At 35.9% G+C, this 23,062-nt stretch overlaps 1 protein-coding gene across 7 annotated transcripts in view; it reads right to left on the reverse strand.

Moving 5' to 3' along the window:
* The window catches only part of LOC129945594 (structural maintenance of chromosomes protein 6), an 81,011-nt gene that overhangs the window by 48,062 nt on the left and 9,887 nt on the right, over positions 1-23,062 (reverse strand). For 5 of the 7 annotated variants that reach the window (XR_008781506.1, XM_056055436.1, XM_056055444.1 and 2 more), the window contains exons 3-4: positions 20,667-20,940; positions 20,490-20,616 (exon numbers count right to left, since the gene is read on the reverse strand). The exons of 1 other annotated variant lie outside the window; for it this stretch is intronic. Coding sequence is in view for 5 of the 6 variants with exons in the window: in XM_056055436.1 (XP_055911411.1) it covers positions 20,490-20,616; positions 20,667-20,940 (401 nt within the window). In the remaining variant the exon portion in view is untranslated. Of the gene's footprint in view, positions 1-20,489; positions 20,617-20,666; positions 20,957-23,062 lie in introns of all 7 variants that reach the window. One more of the 7 variants, XM_056055452.1, reaches the window with a different exon arrangement.

The following is a 23,062-nucleotide window of genomic DNA, read 5'->3' on the forward strand; positions in this document are numbered from 1 at the left end:
GGACCACTACCTCGTTGCAGCCTAGGTACGGCTACGGATATCCCTATCGCCGACAAATCAAGGAAGTACTGTGAGAAGTTTTGACGTTAGATGGCTACAATTGCAAGAGATTGCCATGTCCTTTTCCGATCGAGTCTCTAATAACCTCTTAAGGAGTCCTATGCTGCCTGCATTAAGCATTGAAAACCAGTGGCAACTTTGCCTTGCAGCCATCAGAGATCCCGCCTCTGAAGTGCTAGATTTCACACGGCCACCACAGCAAATGCCGGCAAGATCACGCAGCGATACGACAGGCATACAAAACGGCGCTGCACAGAACGACTAGAGCTGGTCGCGAGCTCTACGAGCAGAAGAGGAGAGAGGAATACCGGCTTCTTAGATGGAAAAAAAGAGAGCACGAGAAGCGCTCGCTCAAGGAGATAGATGGATGTCACAACAGGAATGAGGTTCGTAAATTTTACCAAAAGGAAAAAACAACCTCCCAAGGGTACCAGCCACGAACCGAAGCCCTTAAGGACGATCAGGGAAAATCGTAGTGGAACCGCAGTCTATGTTGATAATGTGGAAAGACCACTTCTCAAAATTATATAACGGCGATGACGAACCGAATTCCGCTGTAAGGGAGATAGAACCACTCAACCTAGGCGACGAAGATCAACAATTCCGCCTACCCGACCTTGACGAAGTGAAGATAGCTATATCTAAACTTAAGTCAAACAAAGCTGCTGGAGGTGACGGCATCGCTGCCGAACTATTCAAAGCAGCAGGCGATGACTTGACACGGAGCATGCACCAACTCATCTGCAAAATATGGTCGGAAGAAAGCATGCACGATGAGTGGAATATCAGCATAGTGTGCCCGATACATCAGAAAGGAGACTCTCTAAATTGCGCCAGCTACAGAGGCATTAGTCTCCTTAACATTGCATATAAGGTCCTCTCTGCCGTATTATGTGAATGTCTGAAGCCGTTCGTCAACAACCTGATGGGTCCTTATCAGTGTGGCTTCAGACCAGGAGAGTCCACTATCGGCCAAATTTTCACACTACAAAGCGTGATGTCAGTGGTCGATAGGAATCGACTTATATGGTGCCTTCGCCACTGCTACCTATGCACCGCTATTAACACAGACAACGACACCAGCGCTGAAATCAAACGAAGAATAACTCTTCCAAATCGCGCTTCTTTGGACTTAGAAGGCAATTGAGAAGTAAAGTCCACTCTCGAGCATCTAAAATCTATAAGACACTCATCATCCCGGTTCTCATTTATGTCGCTGAGGCCTGGACCCTGTCAAAGAAAGATGAGAGCGTCTTAGGATACTGTTACGGTAAATTTTACCGCAATAAAAACCAGCCTTTGGCTGCAAAATATCGGCAAAGTTGAGGGCAACCATGGTCCTATCAGCCACAGGTGTACCTAGCCGTTATTTTGCAAAAGCAGGTGATCGGATTCGAGAACGAGTTCTTTCGACAAGGTCGAAAATGCCGGCGGATGAGCCGAAGAAGTATGCGGTCAGGCGGACCCTACTTAAACAACAACAATATTATAATTTTATTTTAACGTAGATTTAATAATAATATAACATTTAATCGTTGATGTAAAAAAATGGGGTTTTAACGCCGCGTTTTTAAAGTAGCTTAATTTCATGTTTGGTACGAATTTCACACCTCGAACTTTGCGCGATTTTAAAAGTAATAGGAAAATGCCTAGTTTAGACTTCTTCTAGATTTTTGTTTTTCTTTGAACTTTCTCGAGAAATAAGAATAGTTGGGAAGGGGTCTGAACCCGCCATTATGTTTCGGCAAGGTTTGGAAACTCATCCAACAACTTGTCGAAACCGTGATTGTGTGTGTGAAAGTAAAGTTTCGCTGAGAGTCAACAACGGTGTCTTTCCTGATGAGCGTAAAGCTTCCAGAAGGCCGCGATACCGTGACCGACAATCACGAAAACGGATGCTTGTGTTGGATGAATGTGTGTGTGACTGGAATGGTCGAGGGAGGAAGAAAGTAATTTGAAATTAGCTTGGAAGGCACTCGAAAAAGAGCCTTACAAGCGAGCAGTAAGAAAATAAGGAAAAGTTCGAGGAATTTGTAAAGGAAAATGAAAAATCCAGGAGAAGGAAAAAGATCAGGAAATCGAAGAAGTTAATAAGAAAAATTAAGATTCGAGGTGTGAGGCTTGTGAGAGGAAGAAAATAGGAAGGAAAAGATAAGTAGTTATATTTCTTTGTTCTTTTTTTTGTTTTTTTTTTTTTTTTGGAATATATACATAACGTCGGGACGCATCCGGTATTAAAAGCCATTTTTTTGTTGTTGTTTGCTATTTGTTTTACTTTGTATATTTTAAGTTTCAATCATTTGTAATTTAAACTTTTATTTTGAAAACATTTTGGGTTTTAGTGCAGGGATCTTCAATTCCACGGTTTCCCAAAGTAATAAATTTTAAAGACAATCAAACGTTCGTTTTTTTTTTTTTTTTCTTTTCAAAGAGGTTTGGAATTTTCTTTTTCGGCGCCCATTTTCATTGCAACGTACCCCACTGTAGGTACTTGCAATAACATATTTTCAAATTGTAACAAAAATTAAAACAAATTGTATAAAATCAATCAACATTGTTATAATTTATATAAACAAATTCTTCCGAAAGAACCCAGCCCAGCTGAGCAGCCGCGGTTACAGCTTCGTCAACGAGCTGTATTGTTACATTTTTTTGTTCTCTTCTTTGTGTCGCATTCGTACTCAGTTGAGTACGAGTTGCATCGTCGTTCGTCGCTACGCAGCCGTCGTCGTCAGTTTTGTTTTGTTATAATCTGTTTTATTAAATAATAATATTAAATATATATCGCGGTGGACAATAGTGCAACAAAAAGTGTAACAATACTTCGAGAGAAAAATTCTTCGGGTGATTTTTCATCCCGTACGACATAGATGGAGAATGGAGGAGAAGATATAACGACGAACTGTACGGGCTGTACAGCGACACTGACCTAGTTAGCAGAATTAAAGTCCAAAGGCTTAGATGTCTAAGTCATGTAGAGCTAATGGACATCAACGTTCCAGCCTGGAAGGTCTTCGAATCCAATCCCGAGGGACGGCGGAGTAGAGGAAGCCCCGACTCAGGTGGCGCACTCAGGTGGGTAAAGACCTCAACCAACTTGGGGTGCGAAACTGGAGATAGCTAGCTAGAGACCGAGCTAGCTCGAGACGCATGATGGTTGAGGCCCAGGTCCACCCCGGACTGTAGCGCCACCTTAAGTAAAGTAAGTAAGTAAACTATTGCATTCGCAGACAGTTTCGAACTCGGGATTTTAATCATTACATTACTATGGTAGAGAAGTTAAAAAAGATTGCATCCGCCTGTCTTTTCATGCACCTACATCCCAAACCAAGTCTGCACCATTTTAGATAAAGATCTTCTAACCATACGGTCTCAAAAGCATTTTCCAAATCAATCAGAACAGCACATGTGCATTGTTGTTTTGATTAAATCCATTGGATATCAAAACAGGTTTAGACGCAACATGAATTGTGTCATGACCCGCCTTGAACCCGAACTGTTTATCCGAAATTATTTTGTTGTCCGCAGCGGAAAAATTTGCTTATGCAACGAAAAAGATTTATCGACCAAAAATTTGAATGGTTGGAGTTGTTCTTTTCCTTTTTCGGGAGAGGATGAACCACAGCGGTCTTCCAATGCATTGAATATGCATTATTGAATAGTGTGTTATAAAGTCGATTGCCTCCATCATGAAATGTCTTTGTACAACGTTACATATACCATCTACACCTTTTTTGTTTTGTATTGATTTGAAGATGAGCTGAAGGTCAATCTTCGCCACTGACAAGGGACTTGGTCCCGTTTGTTCGGCGATTATGGAATTTGCTAAGGAATCGTCATTGAACCGCATGAAACCGGATATCCCATCTTCGTTTTGTCGTTTCATTTCGAAGGTAAAAATGATGAAGTAGGGCTCTGTTTTCAAGGTCGTGCTTGTGGCGAATGCTAACATTCACCTTGTTCACTTGCTGGAAAGAAGCTCCATTGCCTCCACCTTTTCCTTCGGATTTTCAATTATGTTAAAGTCATCGTCAAACATGGCTTCTTCTCGATCAATTTGCGCTGTTATAAGTACACTACCGGTCAAAAGTTTGAGACCACCTCTGAAATTTGAGAAATATCGAGTTTTAACCCCTAAACTGAAGTTTTAGGAAAAAAGTTAATACGTGAAAAAAGTGAAGAGCATGTCTAGTTGTAAATGATAGAAAAATATAAACTAGTTTTATACTAAACAAAAATTATTTATTTAAAAAACCAATAAAAGCTCTAAATTGAGTTTTCATCAAAAAACTCTCCTTTAAATTCAATAATTTTGTTTACAATTCTTCTTACAAGATTTTATATGATTCCGATGTTATGTGGTGATTCCGGACATTTATGGCAAGGTCTTCCCATAAGAGCTCAATGGGGTTAATATCTGGAGACTGCGGTGGCCATACCATTACTTTTAGAATTTCCTCATCTTCTTTTTGTTTCAGGTATCCCCTTCACCGATTAATCGGAGTCCAGATACCAAAACGTGGTCTTCCAATATCGTTTTATAGACTTCTTTATCCATTCGTCCGAAGGAAAAACATCCCCACACCATTACTGAACCGCCTACTTGCTTTACAGTCGGGACCAAACAGTCTGGTAGCATCTTCTGTTCAACAATTTGATCTTGTTTTGGGGTCGTAGAAGTGGTTTCCGCACTGCAACGCGTCCAAAAAGTCCAGCATGCAGTAGCCTTCGTTGTATTGTTGATACAGATAATGGTTCTTCCCGGATTTTATTGATCTCGGTGCGTATTTCTGGTGCTGTTTTCTAGAACGCTTGCTTATGGTGATGATATGCAGATCTTCGGTTTTCGTCGTAACTCAAGGTCGTCCTGACCTCGGTTTATCCTTAAAACCGCCGTAACTATAGTAACACTGTATGGTCCTGTGAACTGCTCCTTTGGATATCTACAGTTTTGTGTGTGATTTCTCTTTGCGAATAGCCTTCTTCAATAAGGGTCATAATCATAGATCGAGTTTCAATAGTTAATTCCTTAAATTTTCTTTTGATGCTCACTTTGTTTACTGGAGAAGATCAGAGTCTCAAATAAATTTAAATGGGATCAAACCTATCATTATACACAAAATGCTGAATATGCTGGTATTCAAATTTTACATTTTTTTACCCTTTAATATTACCCCAGTCATACAAAAATTCCATGTTAAATGTAAAAAGTCATACAAAATTAAAACTATGGGAAATCCAAATAGAAGCCAAAAAAACAATATTGTTTTTTTTACCTTTTTTCACAAAATTGCTCATAATTTACAGAAAAGGATTAATATCTGAGTTTTTTCACTTGCACCTTTTATGAATGGTCTTAGTTAACAATACAGGTAAAAAAATCCTACGAAGGGATCACACTAGCGATCACTACTACTTGCTAAGGTTCAATGCACTGCATACTACTCAAATATTAGAGAAAAAAACTAAATTTCCAGGCGAAGAAACTATTGGAGAAGAAGAAAATAAAGAAGCCGAAGAGATAATAGAATTAGTTGAAAACATGGCAGAAATATTCAATTTCAGTATGGCTCAGAAATTGCCTACCCTCAACTGTGATGAGGATGGCAAGAAAACTAAACACATTAGGGATTTTATAAACAGCGTAGAATTCTACCATGACGCCCCTAAAGAGACCTCAAATCCCACACTAATAACATTTATATTAAAATGCAAAATTCAAGATAAAGCTCTTACTGAACTAGGTAATTAAAAACTAGAGAATTTTGTTTCATTTAAAAACAAATTAATAGAAAAATGTGGACCAAAAGAAACAATAGAAACTATGCAAACCAAACTTAGTAAGACATATCAGGGTATCCACCTGTGCGAGAATTCGTAACAGACATCAAAACACTTATTACAAAAATCACAGAACTAGAAGTTTCTTGCCATGGTGAAGAAGCAAGGGAAATCCTCACAAAAGTTAATGAAAGGGTTTAGCATTTCTAAAAAAGGGGTTAAACGATAGTTTTATAGATTTTAAAAGAAGAAGAAGTTAAGAGTTCTTGAAGGTCCATTTTTTTAATAAATCGAAGACGATTCATATCAAATCAGTTAGATTTTGCTTGATTGTCGTATGATTGCCACTTACAATTAATTTTGGTTGTTAAATAAATTAATTTTTTTTTGTGATAAATTATTTTTTTTTTGTAAAATTTAAATTGAATTTCACTACATACACACGTAAAGGGTGATTTTTTTGAGGTTATGATTTTCATGCATTAGTATTTGACAGATCACGCGGGATTTCAGACATGGTGTCAAAGAGAAAGATGCTCAGTATGCTTTGACATTTCATCATGATAGACTTACTAACGAGCAACGCTTGCAAATCATTGAATTTTATTACCAAAATCAGTGTTCGGTTCGAAATGTGTTTCGCGCTTTACGTCCGATTTATGGTCTACATAATCGACCAAGTGAGCAAACAATTAATGCGATTGTGACCAAGTTTCGCACTCAGTTTACTTTAATGGACATTAAACCAACCACACGAATGCGTACAGTGCGTACAGAAGAGAATATTGCGTCTGTTTCTGAGAGTGTTGCTGAAGACCGTGAAATGTCGATTCGTCGCCGTTCGCAGCAATTGGGTTTGTGTTATTCGACCACATGGAAGATTTTACGCAAAGATCTTGGTGTAAAACCGTATAAAATACAGCTCGTGCAAGAACTGAAGCGGAACGATCTGCCACAACGTCGAATTTTCAATGAATGGGCCCTAGAAAAGTTGGCAGAAAATCCGCTTTTTTATCGACAAATTTTGTTCAGCGATGAGGCTCATTTCTGGTTGAATGGCTACGTAAATAAGCAAAATTGCCGCATTTGGAGTGAAGAGCAACCAGAAGCCGTTTAAGAACTGCCCATGCATCCCGAAAAATGCACTGTTTGGTGTGGTTTGTACGCTGGTGGAATCATTGGACCGTATTTTTTCAAAGATGCTGTTGGACGCAACGTTACGGTGAATGGCGATCGCTATCGTTCAATGCTAACAAACTTTCTGTTGCCAAAAATGGAAGAACTGAACTTGGTTGACATGTGGTTTCAACAAGATGGCGCTACATGCCACACAGCTCGCGATTCTATGGCCATTTTGAGGGAAAACTTCGGAGAACAATTCATCTCAAGGAATGGACCGGTAAGTTGGCCACCAAGATCATGCGATTTGACGCCTTTAGACTATTTTTTGTGGGGCTACGTCAAGTCTAAAGTCTACACAAATAAGCCAGCAACTATTCCAGCTTTGGAAGACAACATTTCCGAAGAAATTCGGGCTATTCCGGCCGAAATGCTCGAAAAAGTTACCCAAAATTGGACCTTCCGAATGGACCACCTAAGACGCAGCCGCGGTCAACATTTAAATGAAATTATCTTCAAAAAGTAAATGTCATGGACCAATCTAACGTTTCAAATAAAGAATCGATGAGATTTTGCAAATCTTATGCGTTTTTTTTTTTTAAAGTTCTCAAGCTCTTAAAGAATCACCGTTTAGTATATACTCTTTGTGAATTAATAATATTTTAATAAAACCTTTTGTGATTTATTAAAAGAACAAAATGGAATGTGCATGAAGCTTAAAACCATGAAGATGATGGCTTAAGTTTTTTTTCATGAAGGGATGAGAGAGTGAGGGGGAAATGGGGAAGAAGTGGTAAGAAGAAGAAGCCGAGGAAAGGGGTTGCTTTAGCGAGGGAGTCAATTAAGGAAGGGAGCGTAGAGGTGATGTCTCACGCATCATCAACACCTTGAGGCAGAGTCTGGCAAAATTTATTTTTTTGTAGCGACATTGAAGGGTCCAAGAACCGCACTCACCTGAGAGTTCAATAGATTACCAGCCAGGACCAATAAAAGGTAAACAGGTCGTTACAAATGGCGCCCGCAACGTGGAGCCCTCTATCTGAATTCTGAAGAAAGAGTGGCTAAAGAGTTTTTCTGAGCCAATTCATTTAGTTTTTTATAACTTTTTAATTTTTTTTATTTTAAATTCGAATTTGATTTTGTGAGTCCCGGTTACGGGATATAAGATATTTGGTACCGCGTTGCCGCAAATGAGACATAATCAAAATGTTCTTTTTATTCAAAAGTGATGTGAATCAAGTGTTTAAGTCTTTGAGTATTCTTGATAAGGAATTCAAATACCAAGACAAGTGGCACACACTTTAAACAAATCTTAATGCTCGCAAGAGACCCGTTTATGTAAAGGCGTATTCGGAGGTCCTTCCAGCAAGTCATTTATTTTCGGAGAGTTTCAGAGTCCTTCAAGGATTAGGTTAGTGATTCGTCCTTGGATTTCTGAAAGTCAAAGATTAATTTTTTTCTCAAAACCTGTTTTTTTACAATAGTTAAAGTAGTTTATTTGAATTTTGTTTTATTATCTGGCTCGTAGAACACGGCTTCTTCTCCGTTTATTTATCATTTCTTTTCCTGTTTATTTTTCTTATCAGATTTTCATCCCTTTATTTTTTTTATGAAGATACATTTTGAAAATAAACACAATTTTTAATCATTAATCATTTAAAAATTTTTAAACCCACCAACCCCAACACCTATCAACAATAAAATCATTTCCATCCAACAACAATTTAAATAAAGCTCTTGATAAAAATGTTCCAATCAAGATCTTGGAACGAAGTCATGTCGAAGATTCTGAAGTTGCATCCCATCCCATAAAAGCGTTTAATCTTCAGACATTACATAATCGCAAGATGAATTACGCCAAAGTAATTTTGGGCATGGCTATAATTCATCAAGCGTTCATATTCAAAAGTGTCGCCGAAGGTTTCGACAACGAAAAAAATTTCGTAAACAAATTGTCGAAACCATAATTTCATCTAATTCAGATGGTCGGATGTATGCCAGCGTAAAGCTTTACGATGAAGCTGTCTTCGGGTTGTTAGATAGCGGAACTTCAATCCCCGTTATTGGAAAAGATGGTTTGGCATTGGTAAAGGAATTTGGTGCGGAAGTAACTCCATATAAAAACGAAGCACGGACTGCGGATGGGAAATCGCATAATATCGTGGGATATTGTGAAGTTCCAATGACGTACAACAGAGTTACTAAACCAGTTACTTATTACCTAATTCCCAATTTCACTTAAAAGCTTCACATTGGGATGAATTTTTGGCGAATTTTTCACTTAACGCCTGAGGAAATATTGACAATGGAGAAGAGGAGGTACATTTTAAGGCTGAAGCGGAACTGATAGATCTTCTTCCAGAGCAAAAACTTCAGTTAGAGAAAGTGAAAAACCTGTTTTCCACCTTCATGGTGTTAGGCTTAAGGAAAACAAGTCTAGGATGTCATACAGTCGTTACCCGTAACGCTGTTCCGATTAAATCTCGACACTACCCACTGTCTCCAGTGCGTCAGGAAGAGGCGTACAAGGAATTGGACCGCATGTTAGAGCTTGGAGTTATTGAAGTCAGTAATTCGCCATGGAGCTGTCCGGTTGTTTAGGAGCGAAAGCCTGGTATAGTTCGAAAAATGTACGCAGTCACGGTAAACGATGCGTATCCGTTGCCTCGCGTTGAAGGCTTGTTGAGTCGCATAAAAGACACTTACTTTATCACGGGGATCGACTTAAAGGACGCGTACTGGCAAATACCCCTTGACGTCGCTGGAATTGCAAGGCTATGATTTCAAAATTGAACATCGAAAGGGGTCCCCTAACGTCGTACCGGATGTCCTGTCGCGAATAGAGATGGAAGAAATTTCTGCAGAGTTTCAAAAACCGACTATGAAGAGCTTGATTCTTCGGCAATAGGTAAAGAGATCGATATTAATTCTGTTGAATTCGTTTCGGAACAATATTCTCAGTTGAGAAATAGCATCCTTTCCAATCCTTCTGCTCTTCCTGACCTTGTTGTATCGGGAAAATATATATACAAAATAGTAAGGTTCAGGACAGTAGATGTGGTGGAGGAAGATTCGAAAGTTATAACTTTCCTCGAAAGCCATATTTTTCATACTTTCGGGACCCCTGAATATACATTCCGACTATTCATCTCCAGCGAGTTTAAACAGTTTTTGTCTAATTATGGTTTGCAGCATATATTCTCCGCGATGTACATGAATCGTTGAATTGCCAACCATACTTTGCTCTATTTGGGCAAAACATGTTATCTCACGGATCCTCATACCGACTTTTACGAAAACTGGATGCCTTGAACGACTCGGTAATGTTTGTCTTGCCAAATGCTGCAAAAACCACCCTCACGAGACAAAATGTGTCGAAGAATATATTCAGGGCATACGTTAAGTGAATAAACACGTACAATACTCGTGCGAAAGCCGTAAATTATCGTTAAGGACAAGAAGTTATTCATCGAAACAGATGAAAGTTTCAATAATTCAAAGTCATCTTTAAAATCTCCTTCTTTGTCAAAATCTACTTTTAACTCAGTTATCTGTGGTAACAATTGGAAGCTACGCCAAAATTTCATGCAAAGATATACTTTTTGTGTCAAGTTTGGTATGATATAAAATGTAATTTTTTTCAAAATGCCGTTATATTTTGTGTCTATCTCGCAATATCCAACTATATCATGAGATTTACCATCAGCCGTACGTACCATATTTTTGTAGGGTAGTATTTCAACCCCTAGTTTTCGGACTAACTCCCAACACCCTTCACCTAAGACTGAAATAGATGCTCCACTATCAAGCAAACACTGACTCATTATTCAAAAAAACATTGGCATACATACGACCATCCGTATCCGAGGATATTATCGTTTCGATTATTTGTTTTCGAAACTTTTTTAGATTTCGAAAACGACAACGAGCTTTTTGAATTTTTAAACCGTTTGTTCTATTGTTGTTTCCGAAAATTCGAGATCGAACTTTTTCGTAATTAAGTTTTCGCTCGTGAAGAGACTTAAGATTGTGTAATTCTATCGGATGAAAGTGATCAACATCAACGTTGGACTTTTCCCTTTTTAAAATTCGTGAGTGAAAAAGTGATAGGCTTGTCCCTTCTGATCACAATTCCAACATATATAATTTGCGGTTGAAACTGGCTTTCTGGTAGAATACATGGCTGCGACTTCATGTTTTTCCAATTCTGTATCGGAAGTATCGTTTTCGACCGCGATCTCACTAACGTTTCGATGACCGACGGCTCTTTTATTCAAAAATCGTTCAGCCTCGCGAGCTTTTTGTCGAAGCTACTCTAAGTTCTTCACCTCAGCCGACAACAAAATCTCTCCTAGCTTCTCCTTAGTATTACCCCTAATGATTTCAATCAACTTTTTATCGCTAAATGGTTCTTTTAGACGATCGTTTAAGCTTGAAACCGAAACATAAAAATCATCAAAAGATTCTTTCGGTCCCTGCTTTCGATATATGAGTCTCATATAAATATCAATTTCTGACTCCAATTTGCCGAATTCCTTTTTCATTGCTTCCTTTATTAAAGATAAAACCGCGTTCGGATTTTTCTTCACAAAACGCCAAAACCACTTATTTGCCCTACCGTCAAGCAAAATATGGAAGTTTGCTGCGATTTGTTCTTCGCTATAAGATGAACATGACTGCATTCTTCCTATCTTCAAAAGAAAGTCAGATACATTTTCGGAACCATCATATTTGATGTTCCAACGATCCAATCTACATGGACCGGAAGCACTGAACGTAGTGGAAGCACTTGAGCTTCTTGGTGGAACAGCTTGGGTCATGGAAGAGCTATGTCTTTCGACTTGAGGAGGGTTGATTGTTTGTTGCGAAGGTAAACGCAAATCTTCCAATTTTTGCAGCACATTTCCCATAAAAATGTCCATTTGCTGGAAAATCCTAACTTGGTTCTGAACCATGCTTCTCTCTATTCTAGCAAGCAAATCTTCTTTTCGACCAACATCATTATCAGCGCGATCTGCTGGCTCTCTATCACCGCCCTCAACTATATAGCTTGGGTCATTTTCCACACCTTGGGGATCTTCTTGATCCGCCATATTGGATGTTGAATTGGAAATATCTGATTCTAATTCTTCTGAAAAACCAAAAGAATGGTTCAAGTTAAACCTATCTACCGTGTTACGAAATCTTTGGAAAATTTCTTCAAATGTTGCTTCGTTGTGAGCGTTTATAATGTCTATGTCGTCGGAAATAGAAACTCGGCGACTCCTGCTCATACTTGGTTTGAGTGAACCAACCTACTACTTTCTATCACCTATCCGTAAGCTTCAAAAGAAAAATTTCTATAGGAAAACAACAAATTATTCGTCTAGAAACTATTTTTTTTGAAATTTACTTTTGCAACTTGCAAATTATTTTCTGCACCACTGAAAAAAATTGGGATTTACCAATTTGAGTATCGGCCAAAACCAAACTTTGAAAAACAAAACCAAAAAAAAAACAAATCAAATAATATATACAAATTTAAAACTGCAATTCAAAATCAAGTTAAAAAAAAATGTTTTAATAAAATAAAAAAAAATGTTTATAAAGCAAACTGTTAAAAAAAATATAATTCAATAAAAAAATGTATAAAGAAAATAAAAAGCGTATAAATATCTAATTGAAACTTTATTTCATAAAATCGTGTTTTTTTAAAAAAATATAATCGGAGTATTCAAATCCTTAGTATCTCAAAGAAAAATTAGTTTGAGTTGTAAATTTTCATAAAAGTCAAAAAGGGAAAACAAGGTATGAATCCGGAAACGAGATACAATTACCGAGGATTGAAAATGAACGTTATTTGAGTCGGCAAAAATATGTGTATGTATATAAATAAAATAAAATAAACTAGTGTTTGCTATTGTTTTTTTTTTTTTTTGTTTTGTATGAAGTTTTTTTGTCTTCTAAGTTTCCAGGACACTACATGACGAGCATCATCAATGAGGACTCTGGAAATTCAAAAAAAAAACTAAGAATTGAAAATCTTAAATGTTTAAAGGACCATCCAAGACACCGCTAGCATCAAGGGGTCTCTTTAATTTCTGGTTGTATAGAAAAGGGTATACCATATCCACCTGCAATTTGGGTACCTTTTCTTCAGACGCCCGAAGACTAGGCTTTTATGATCCCTTTGTACAAATAAATACTTTTAAATCAATTTCAACCTCTTTGTTGCAACGCTGCACCAGGTAACTGAACTTAGTAACCAGGACTCACAAAGATGTTGAAATCAAATTTTGTTAAGTAAAAAATATATAAAAAATAAAAAAAATTAAAATGTTTTGACAAAAAAAATTAATTTTCGACTCATAAATCAAAACGAAACATTGTTAGTCTCACCATCTTCCGATAGTGAAACCGACACGTTGGGCGCCATTTTTGTAACGAGTTTAATCTCTGTTGAGGTCATTGCTGGCACACAAAATATCCCTCGCTAGCTCAGGAGTGGATTCTTTGACCTCCTCGTTATCAAAAAAATATGCCAGGCTTTGCATCTAGCTGGTAGTGATGCGCGAGATAATCTTTACCCACCCTACCTGGTTGTTTCCTCGCTAAACAACCCCTTTAAAACCCCGTTCCTCTTCCTCCGCCCTTCTACCTCGGTTTCCTCATCACCTCATCTTCCCCTTTCTAATTAAAAAATCTAGAGATTCATAATTTTTTATCTAATGTATGACAAATTTTATTAACAATTTCATTCTTATAAAAAATGTATCTCACATTTAAATTAACTTTTTAAAATAGTTAAAATTTGAAAGTGAACAAATTTAAGTAAAATTTGAAAGCTTAAGTAAAAAAAATGTAGGGTATATTTGCAGACTGCACTATTATATTCTACGGAAGTAATGGGCAATATTTATATTTATATTTAAAATTGTCTCAATACGACTAGTTAACAAAAATATCACTCACCCCAAAATATCGATGTAGTGGCCACTCCCTCGATAATTCGTTGTTCGATGTGGCGATCTTTAGTACGCCTTATTTTTTGTATTTTTTTTTTTATAATATATAAATATTACCAATTCACCCAAAAGAAATATAATTTGCACTATGGTAAATCTACACTTATATATTTATGTATGTATATGAATATATATATATATATGTATAAGGTAGGTATGTATATACACCACTTTCTTATTTTATCAAAATTAATATTTCAATTTGAATGTTAAACAAAAAAAATTTAAATTTAGCAATAAAAAGATTGAAGTTGTTTAAATTTTTGAATTTAAAAAAGTAAAAAAAAGGCACTTTTATAATTGTATATATGTATTATGACTGTTAGGTTTTCCTTTGTTTTGTGGTTGATTGGCGAGCCGATTTAAGGTTTTTTTTTTGGGATTTCCCGCACGTTAATTTCCTGTTTCTGTTTCCTTTAAAAACACAGATTTGAGGCCGTCAAAAGAGAATTTTTTTTAACGGCCTTAGTAACAAATTTGTAGACGTATATATATATATATATACATATAAAAAATAAAATTTGATCTTGAACTATCTTTCTTTTAAGGTTTATATTATAGGTATGAACATCCTATCTCGAGGTGACCAAAATCAGCGCTGGCGGATATATCTTAACAAAAAAAGATTTGAGATTATTCTCGAACTAGGTTCCTTGAGCGGTCGGTTGGCGGCACCTTCTTCAAATTGTTCTGGGCTTCCTTATTCAAGGGTGGATAATTTTGAAAAAAGGTACTTGCCGACGGCATTTACTCAAGAACCCTAGCCCTACCTATCTCACCAACACTACCTAACCAGGATTTTCCAGCCTTTGTCTCGTTTCACACCCACTAGATTACGCATTATTACATTAATGTTATAACGCAATTAATCTTTTTATGTGGGTGTGAACATTGGTGGGTGTGATTTACGCACTTGTTGCAAACGTCTTTGGATGCAAACCGGATTTATGAATGTCATGAAACCGATCGCATCCTAATTGTTTCACGCAACAGAGGTGAGTTTCAACACCTTCCCTCTAAACATTCTCACATTATGGTAACTTGCTGACAATCACTCAATTTGTGATTCGTATGTCAGCCATAACTCTTTCTGACCAGAAGGAGAATCGTTTGTCACCCAGCTTACCCCTGTAGAGGGGGAGCGAGTTAGCATTGTGTAATATTTCGTTATATAAACAACTGCAGTAGCAGTTGAGTCGTCGTCGTCGGTCTTGTCCTAGTTGGTGGTGTTTTTTTTTTCGTTTGTTTGTTTACTTTGATTTTGAATTTCTTTTATTTGCATGCAATAAAAATAATAATTTAATTATTAAAACACAGCCCATTCGGTTACATCTGATGATTTGGAAAAGGCCTTTGACACCGTATAGTTAGAGGGTCTTTACCTAAAACTGAGCAGGCTTGGCATAAGCAAGCCATTGTTGTATATGATATATGATATGCTTAAGGGTAGAAAGTTTCTTGTCAAAAATGGTCTTTAACAGGGAGCGGTGAATTCGCCGATTCTCTTCAGCATTTACACCAGCGATCTGATAGGTAGTCTTACAAAGGCAATTGCGTACGCCGACGATCTAATTGCGTACAGAACGGCCGCTATTAGAATCTTATATCGAACAGCCGAATCTTCTTACGTGCATTACTATTCTCGCTCGAATCAACAGAATTGACAATTTCGAGATAAAACTCGTTTGAGGTCACATTACAAGAGCTATGTCTTCGACCAACAATTTAATTTTCGGGGCGTTCTATCCGAACGACGAGTATTTTGAAAGTGCACGCTCGAGCGGCTTCATTCCACCAGAGGCATTCCACCAGAGGCATTCCTCTTTTTAGATAGATGCGGTCTGATACAGGATATTCAAAACAAAAACAAAGAATACAAAAAAAAAACATTAAAAAAACATGGAATAAAAAAAATAATAAAAAAAAGACAACAAAATATGAAAAACAAAGTGTAAGAAAGATTTGCTGCTGTGGTTGTTCTAGTTTTAAGTAATTTATAGGTAGAATAGGTAGTTTAAGTTAGCTTTAAGTTTTATATTAAAGACCTTATTTTAAGTAGTTTTTAAGTAAAAATAAAAAAGGATATCGACATTAGTTTTTTTTTTCAAATTTTCTAATAAATACAAAAATAAATAAAATATAAATTGAAGTAAAATAGATCTTAGGGCCGAAATGCATTAATATTAAGTATTATCGTTTAACTTAGAGTGTACGTATGGGACCATTAAGTTAGTCACAAGTTATGGTTATTAGGGCTAGTTTTATGAATTTTTGACTAGCTTTAAGATTGAATTAATGAAAATGAATTAAAAAAAAAGGTGCCGACAAAAAGTCCTAGAGTAAAACCTACTTGCGTCCGACCACCATCATCTATATACAATATAAACGGTGATTTTTTAAGAGCTTGAGAACTTTTAAAAAAAAAAACGCATAAGATTTGCAAAATCTCATTCTTTATTTGAAACGTTAGATTGGTCCATGACATTTACTTTTTGAAGATAATTTCATTTAAATGTTGACCGCGTCTGCGTCTTAGGTGGTCCATTCGGAAAGTCCAATTTTGGGTAACTTTTTCGAGCATTTCGGCCGGAATAGCCCGAATTTCTTCGGAAATGTTGTCTTCCAAAGCTGGAATAGTTGCTGGCTTATTTGTGTAGACTTTAGACTTGACGTAGCCCCACAAAAAATAGTCTAAAGGCGTCAAATCGCATGATCTTGGTGGCCAACTTACCGGTCCATTCCTTGAGATGAATTGTTCTCCGAAGTTTTCCCTCAAAATGGCCATAGAATCGCGAGCTGTGTGGCATGTAGCGCCATCTTGTTGAAACCACATGTCAACCAAGTTCAGTTCTTCCATTTTTGGCAACAAAAAGTTTGTTAGCATTGAACGATAGCGATCGCCATTCACCGTAACGTTGCGTCCAACAGCATCTTTGAAAAAATACGGTCCAATGATTCCACCAGCGTACAAACCACACCAAACAGTGCATTTTTCGGGATGCATGGGCAGTTCTTAAACGGCTTCTGGTTGCTCTTCACTCCAAATGCGGCAATTTTGCTTATTTACGTAGCCATTCAACCAGAAATGAGCCTCATCGCTGAACAAAATTTGTCGATAAAAAAGCGGATTTTCTGCCAACTTTTCTAGGGCCCATTCATTGAAAATTCGACGTTGTGGCAGATCGTTCCGCTTCAGTTCTTGCACGAGCTGTATTTTATACGGTTTTACACCAAGATCTTTGCGTAAAATCTTCCATGTGGTCGAATAACACAAACCCAATTGCTGCGAACGGCGACGAATCGACATTTCACGGTCTTCAGTAACACTCTCAGAAACAGACGCAATATTCTCTTCTGTACGCACTGTACACATTCGTGTGGTTGGTTTAATGTCCATTAAAGTAAACTGAGTGCGAAACTTGGTCACAATCGCATTAATTGTTTGCTCACTTGGTCGATTATGTAGACCATAAATCGGACGTAAAGCGCGAAACACATTTCGAACCGAACACTGATTTTGGTAATAAAATTCAATGATTTGCAAGCGTTGCTCGTTAGTAAGTCTATTCATGATGAAATTTCAAAGCATACTGAGCATCTTTCTCTTTGACACCATGTCTGAAATCCCGCGTGATCTGTCAAATACTAATGCATGAAAATCCTAACCTCAAAAAAATCACCCTTTACATACATTTTTTTTATTAATATAATTTTTAACTAATTTTGTTTTAAACTTAAATTATACATTAAATTCTCGTGGTGATGATAATATTTGCTTAAAGCCGAAAATCTTTTGGTGACATACGTTCCGGGAAACGTAATATAATATTAGTTTAATTTGCTTTTTTTGAAGTTAGTTAACAGTGAACAATTTCGTACATCTATAAACCATATTAAATCATTCATCGACCCAGGCTTAAAGTAAGAGATCTGGAAGATCCATTTTTTAATAAATCGAAGACGATTCATATCGAATCAATCGATTTCGCTTCATTGGCGTATGGTTGCCACTTACAATTAATTTTAGTTGTTAAATAAATTAATTTTTTTATTTCACTACATACACATGTACATACATATATACTCTTTTTGAATTAATGATATTTTAATAAAACCTTTTGTGATCTATTAAAAGAACAAAATGGAATGTTTATGAAGCTTAAAACCATGAAGATGGCTTAAGCTTTATTCATAAAGGGATGAGAGAGTGAGGGGGATCATAAATAAAGTTGGTGATATGTGCTGTTTGCTGTTTTTAATTGTTTATATTTTGTTAGATCCAATATCAGCGATTCAGGATTGATGAACCATGGCGGGTAGCGTGGGGCGATGAGTCCTTCTCTTTTGGTTCGCAGATTATTAGTCCTTCATTCTTTAAGATTTGTACTGATGGCGGATGGAATCTGTTTAGTTTTTTCGATGTCGTTGTTGATGATGGAGTTTTTGGAGAATACTAGTTATGCGAGCATTCTTAAAGTTAGTGCGCCTCTTCGTTCTTAAAGGGATGAGAGCGTGAGGGGGAAATGGGGTAGAAGTGCAAAGGAGAAGAAGCGGAGGAAAGGTACCATTTTGTCAAATCACAATTGAGCGAATTTCGTGCAATTTGTATAAGAGAACATTCTTTCCAACATGCAAACTATTTTTGTTTAAACTTTGGACAAGTGCTGTTTAAAAATGTATTCGATGTCAAACATCTAATAGCATACCGTTGTTTGTAAGTAAACTATCTAGATTGTGTTGATTAGAACAGCTTCTTTCTTTTTCCATTTAAGTCGTGGTGGCAGTTTTATATTTACGAACTAGCAATGAGGTTCATTTCTAAATTCTACTACAATAGGCATATTATCCGAAAATATTTTGTATTGTACTTCAAACTTGTTTATTCGATCAATCCATTCATTGTTTACGACACAGTAGTCGATGAAAGATTTCCCCTGTCCTCCCATGAAAGTGTAGTCTCCCTCATTGTCGCCATCAGTACAACCATTTAAAATAATAGAATCGTACATCTGCAGCATGTCAAGCATATCAGATCCATTTTTATTGCAAATATTGTCTCTTGATTTACGATTGGAATGAGAGATCGACGAATTTGTTATATCTTGAACTGAAGTAATTTGTGAGTCACTGACCCTTGCATTCCAATCACCAATTAGTAAAATGTTTTTATTTGATAAGAGTTGAATTGCGTTGCTTAAATTTTCAAAATCCTGTGTCAATTTATATAGCAGGGTATAATGCACATATAAGAATAGTTAAGGAGTTTTACTATTGTGATTCCTTCAAGTTCATCAAACTCGGACGTATTTAATAATGTAGTTTTTATACCGAAAAGATTTCCTCCACTAGCACGTCCTTTAACAGAATTTTTAATGGCATCTCCCCATATAAGCTTAAAGCCAGTAAAATAATTTTTAAATTTACTTATATTACCTTTTGTGACATGTTTCGAATAGAAAGAATATATCAAAGTTTTTAACATAACTAAAAAAATCTACAAATTCTGAGGAATTAACATATTTATCACATTCTACAATAATGCACACTATCTAGTGCAACACTGTCGTGGTTTATACTCTGCCGAAAAAGGTAAATGACAAAGAACTCGTTAAGTCTTCAATCGATAAACCTTCTTCCGACTATCAGCAAAGTTTTTGAGAAGTATCAATAGGGCTCTGACTAAGTGTGAAAAACAAATATGTAGTTAGATTTCCTGCTGTGGTTATTCTGGTTCCAAAAAGTTTTTAGATAAAATAGGTAGTTGTAAGTTTTATTTTAAGTATTATTTAACTTAAATAAAAATAAAGGTATCAACATTTTTTTTTTATTTTCTAAAAATATAAAAACATAAATAAAATTGAAATAAAGTTCAATACATCTTAGGGTTGAAAGGCATCAGTACTAAAATTAGAAGGCAATTGAATAGTAAAGTGCTCTCTCAGGAAACTTAATTCACCCTATATAAGACACTCATAATCGCGGTTCTAATATACGGTGTCTTGGCAAGTCAAGTTGATGATTTTTGGTCCCGTCTGCATAAACGCAGAGTGGAGGAAAAGATACAACGACGAACTGCGTAGGCTGTACAACGACACAATCAGTCAAAAGATTAAAAATACAACGACGTAAATAGCTGGATCAAGTAAAGCGAGTGGTTTTCGAATTACAAAAAAAATGCATGAAGTTAAATTACTACTATCTAAGATATATATTTTTGTTAATTAGTAAAATCTAAAAAAAACTGAGAAAACCATAATTGCCAATACGTTTTTCTCCACTGTATATTATTTGGATTCGAAATCTGGTATCGCCTTTTTCTAGTGAATCGTCTAAATACACAAAATACGTATAATATTCTTACAGGTTTGGTGGATATTAATTAATAATGGTTAACGTTTAAAAATTATATTTTAATTTAATCAAGACCTTATTTATTAATTAACATATATGTATAAAGTTAAAACATCTTTGGAGGTAACTTTTTAATTACAGTTATTAGATAAAAAAAAATCAAGTTCTTCTTACCTGACCCAAACAATTCAGTTGTAATGATTGAAGTTTAGAAGCACGAAGGCAATCATTTAATTTCTCGCCAATAATTTCAATTTGAGTTGCTTTGATGAATAATTCATAGTTTTTGGAGGGATCAAGGCTTAAAAAAAAAAGGAATAAATAAGCTAACAAAAGTAAAATCCAACTTACTCTTTTAAAAATACTCGAGCATTTTCTTGATTTAAAACAAAAACAGGATTTTCAACTTGTATGTTGTGGTATAATATGATTTTATGTAAGTCATCAACCTTTTTTGAAACAACTGTTCCTTGTGCATTTTTGATTCGATAACAGGAGGTTTTTTCAGTTATGTGTCGAATTATTATTATTTTGTCACCATATGTCTCATAATTAAAAGCATCGACTCCAGAATTCGATATTTCAATTTCAATATTTGTAAATGTCTCATCAGTTTTAATGAATTCTGTAAATAACATATACTATGGATTATAAGTTAAAAATAAAAAATTTAAGGAAATAAAAAAGAATGGGCTGTTTTGTCCCAACCGTTTAACACAATCCATGAAAAATTGTTTGCGCGGAGGCATTGTTTCAATAGGCAGTTTGAATTATCATTTTTTTTTTTTTGTAGGGTTCAAGAATTAAAATTAAATTAAAAGTGGTTAAGAAACCGAATATATTCTCTTAATAACTAAAGCACTTAGTTCACCAAAAGTACTTTGACCCATCGTTGTAACCCAATCATTCTCAACTTGTCGTTTATAACCATCTTTTTCGACATGAATTAAAGTTGCATCTAGTTAAAGCATAAATGGAATATGTGTTTGTCTTTTTATTGATGGTAAAGCAAACAAGCTCAAAACTTATACAAACGTTTCTTTGTTAAGCAAGTAGTAAAATTTATTAAATTTCTAAAATGCATAATTTATTATTACTAATATTTATTAACAAGCAATTAAAATTACAAGCTAATGTAAGATTTGACAAGCCTAGCTGCAGAGACTATTGGCTTTGTTGCTTGAAAATTCAAGTTACAATTTTTGATTTTTCGAGAAACTCAGTAATATTATTTATATTTGTTAAGCTGGGATTTTTGTTGAGGAGGAGTTGGTGGGAAGCAGTAGTGTGTCCAAGTCGAAGTCTAGCCAAGTTAGTTATTTTTTGTTTCGAACAGTTGGTACGGTACATCGGCGTAGATTTTGAGGGGCTTATATCCTTGTAGTGATGCTGATATGATATAGGCTGCAGTCGTGATTATTTTTTGCAGAAGATATATTTCCGGTATGCTTGAGGAGATCGAGGCAAAATCTGGAAGAATACCAATGCTTATGGTTCACCAGTCACCGTATAAGATGTGGTGTCCGGAGTTTTAGAGTCATCGGTGAAGATAAATCTTCAACCGTCAGATTTTAAGTCAGAGGCGATACATAAATAAAGTTGGTGATATGTGCTGTTTGCTGTTTTTAATTGTTTATATTTTGTTAGATCCAATATCAGCGATTCAGGATTGATGAACCATGGCGGGTAACGTGGGGCGATGAGTCGTTCGCTTTTGGTTCGCAGATTATTAGTCCTTGATTCTTTAAGATTTGTACCGATGGCGGATGGAATACGTTTAGCTTTTTCGATGTCGTTGTTGATGATGGAGTTCTTGGGGAATACTAGTTATGCGAGCATTATTGAAGTTAGTACGCCTCTTCGTTCTTCGATGCTGGGGAGGCCTGCTTCAGTTAGGATATTTTTTGTTGGAAAGGCGTTTATGATTCTTCTAGGTACTGTGTGGTAGATGGGTTTTAGAATTTTTAAAACATACTTTGGCAGTGACCATATATAAACAGCCCAAAATCAATTTTACTAAGAACTTAAGTTTTTGCTATGTATGAAACGGTGTTAATATGTACATTCTATTTACTTGATGCTAAATATCTTATAATGTAAGTTCGTGCAGCTAGGCATTTCTTAAGATCTAAACAATGTTCTTTCCAAGAATATTTACAGTTAAATATCAATACTAAAATACTTAAATTCCTAAAATTATTTATCATAGTGCTGTTTATGTTAAGCTTTTGTTGTTTTGCACCTCATTTTTTTGACCATTCAATTATATCTTCTAATGCGATTTGAAATAAAGATTTATACATTTATTTAGGTCATTCATTTTGCATAAAATAAAAGTATCATCTGCATAGCTGCAATGATCCAAAAGCTGATACTTAATTAGTATTGCGTTAATATCATCTAAGGCAATAATAAACAGTATAACCGAGAGAGGTGACCCCTGGGGAATACCGTTATGAAGTGGGTAGCTGGAAGAGTAGACGTTATTGGTTTTTGCCAAAAGTTTTCTGTTTGTTAAAAATGATTTTATGTATTCATATATTTTGCTTACAACAACCCACTTTATGAGCTTATTTTATATAATATGAGGACCTATACGATCGAAAGCTTTTTCGAAGTCAAGAGAGAGTTTTTTTGTTTTTTGGTTGAAAAAGCATTTGAAATAGCATGATCGATCTGATGCAAAGTGTCAATGCAACATCTTTGAGCCTTAAACTCAACTTGATTGAGGCTAATAAGATTTTTCG

The sequence above is a fragment of the Eupeodes corollae genome, chromosome 1 (assembly GCF_945859685.1).
Source record: "Eupeodes corollae chromosome 1, idEupCoro1.1, whole genome shotgun sequence".
NCBI lineage: Eukaryota > Metazoa > Arthropoda > Insecta > Diptera > Syrphidae > Eupeodes > Eupeodes corollae.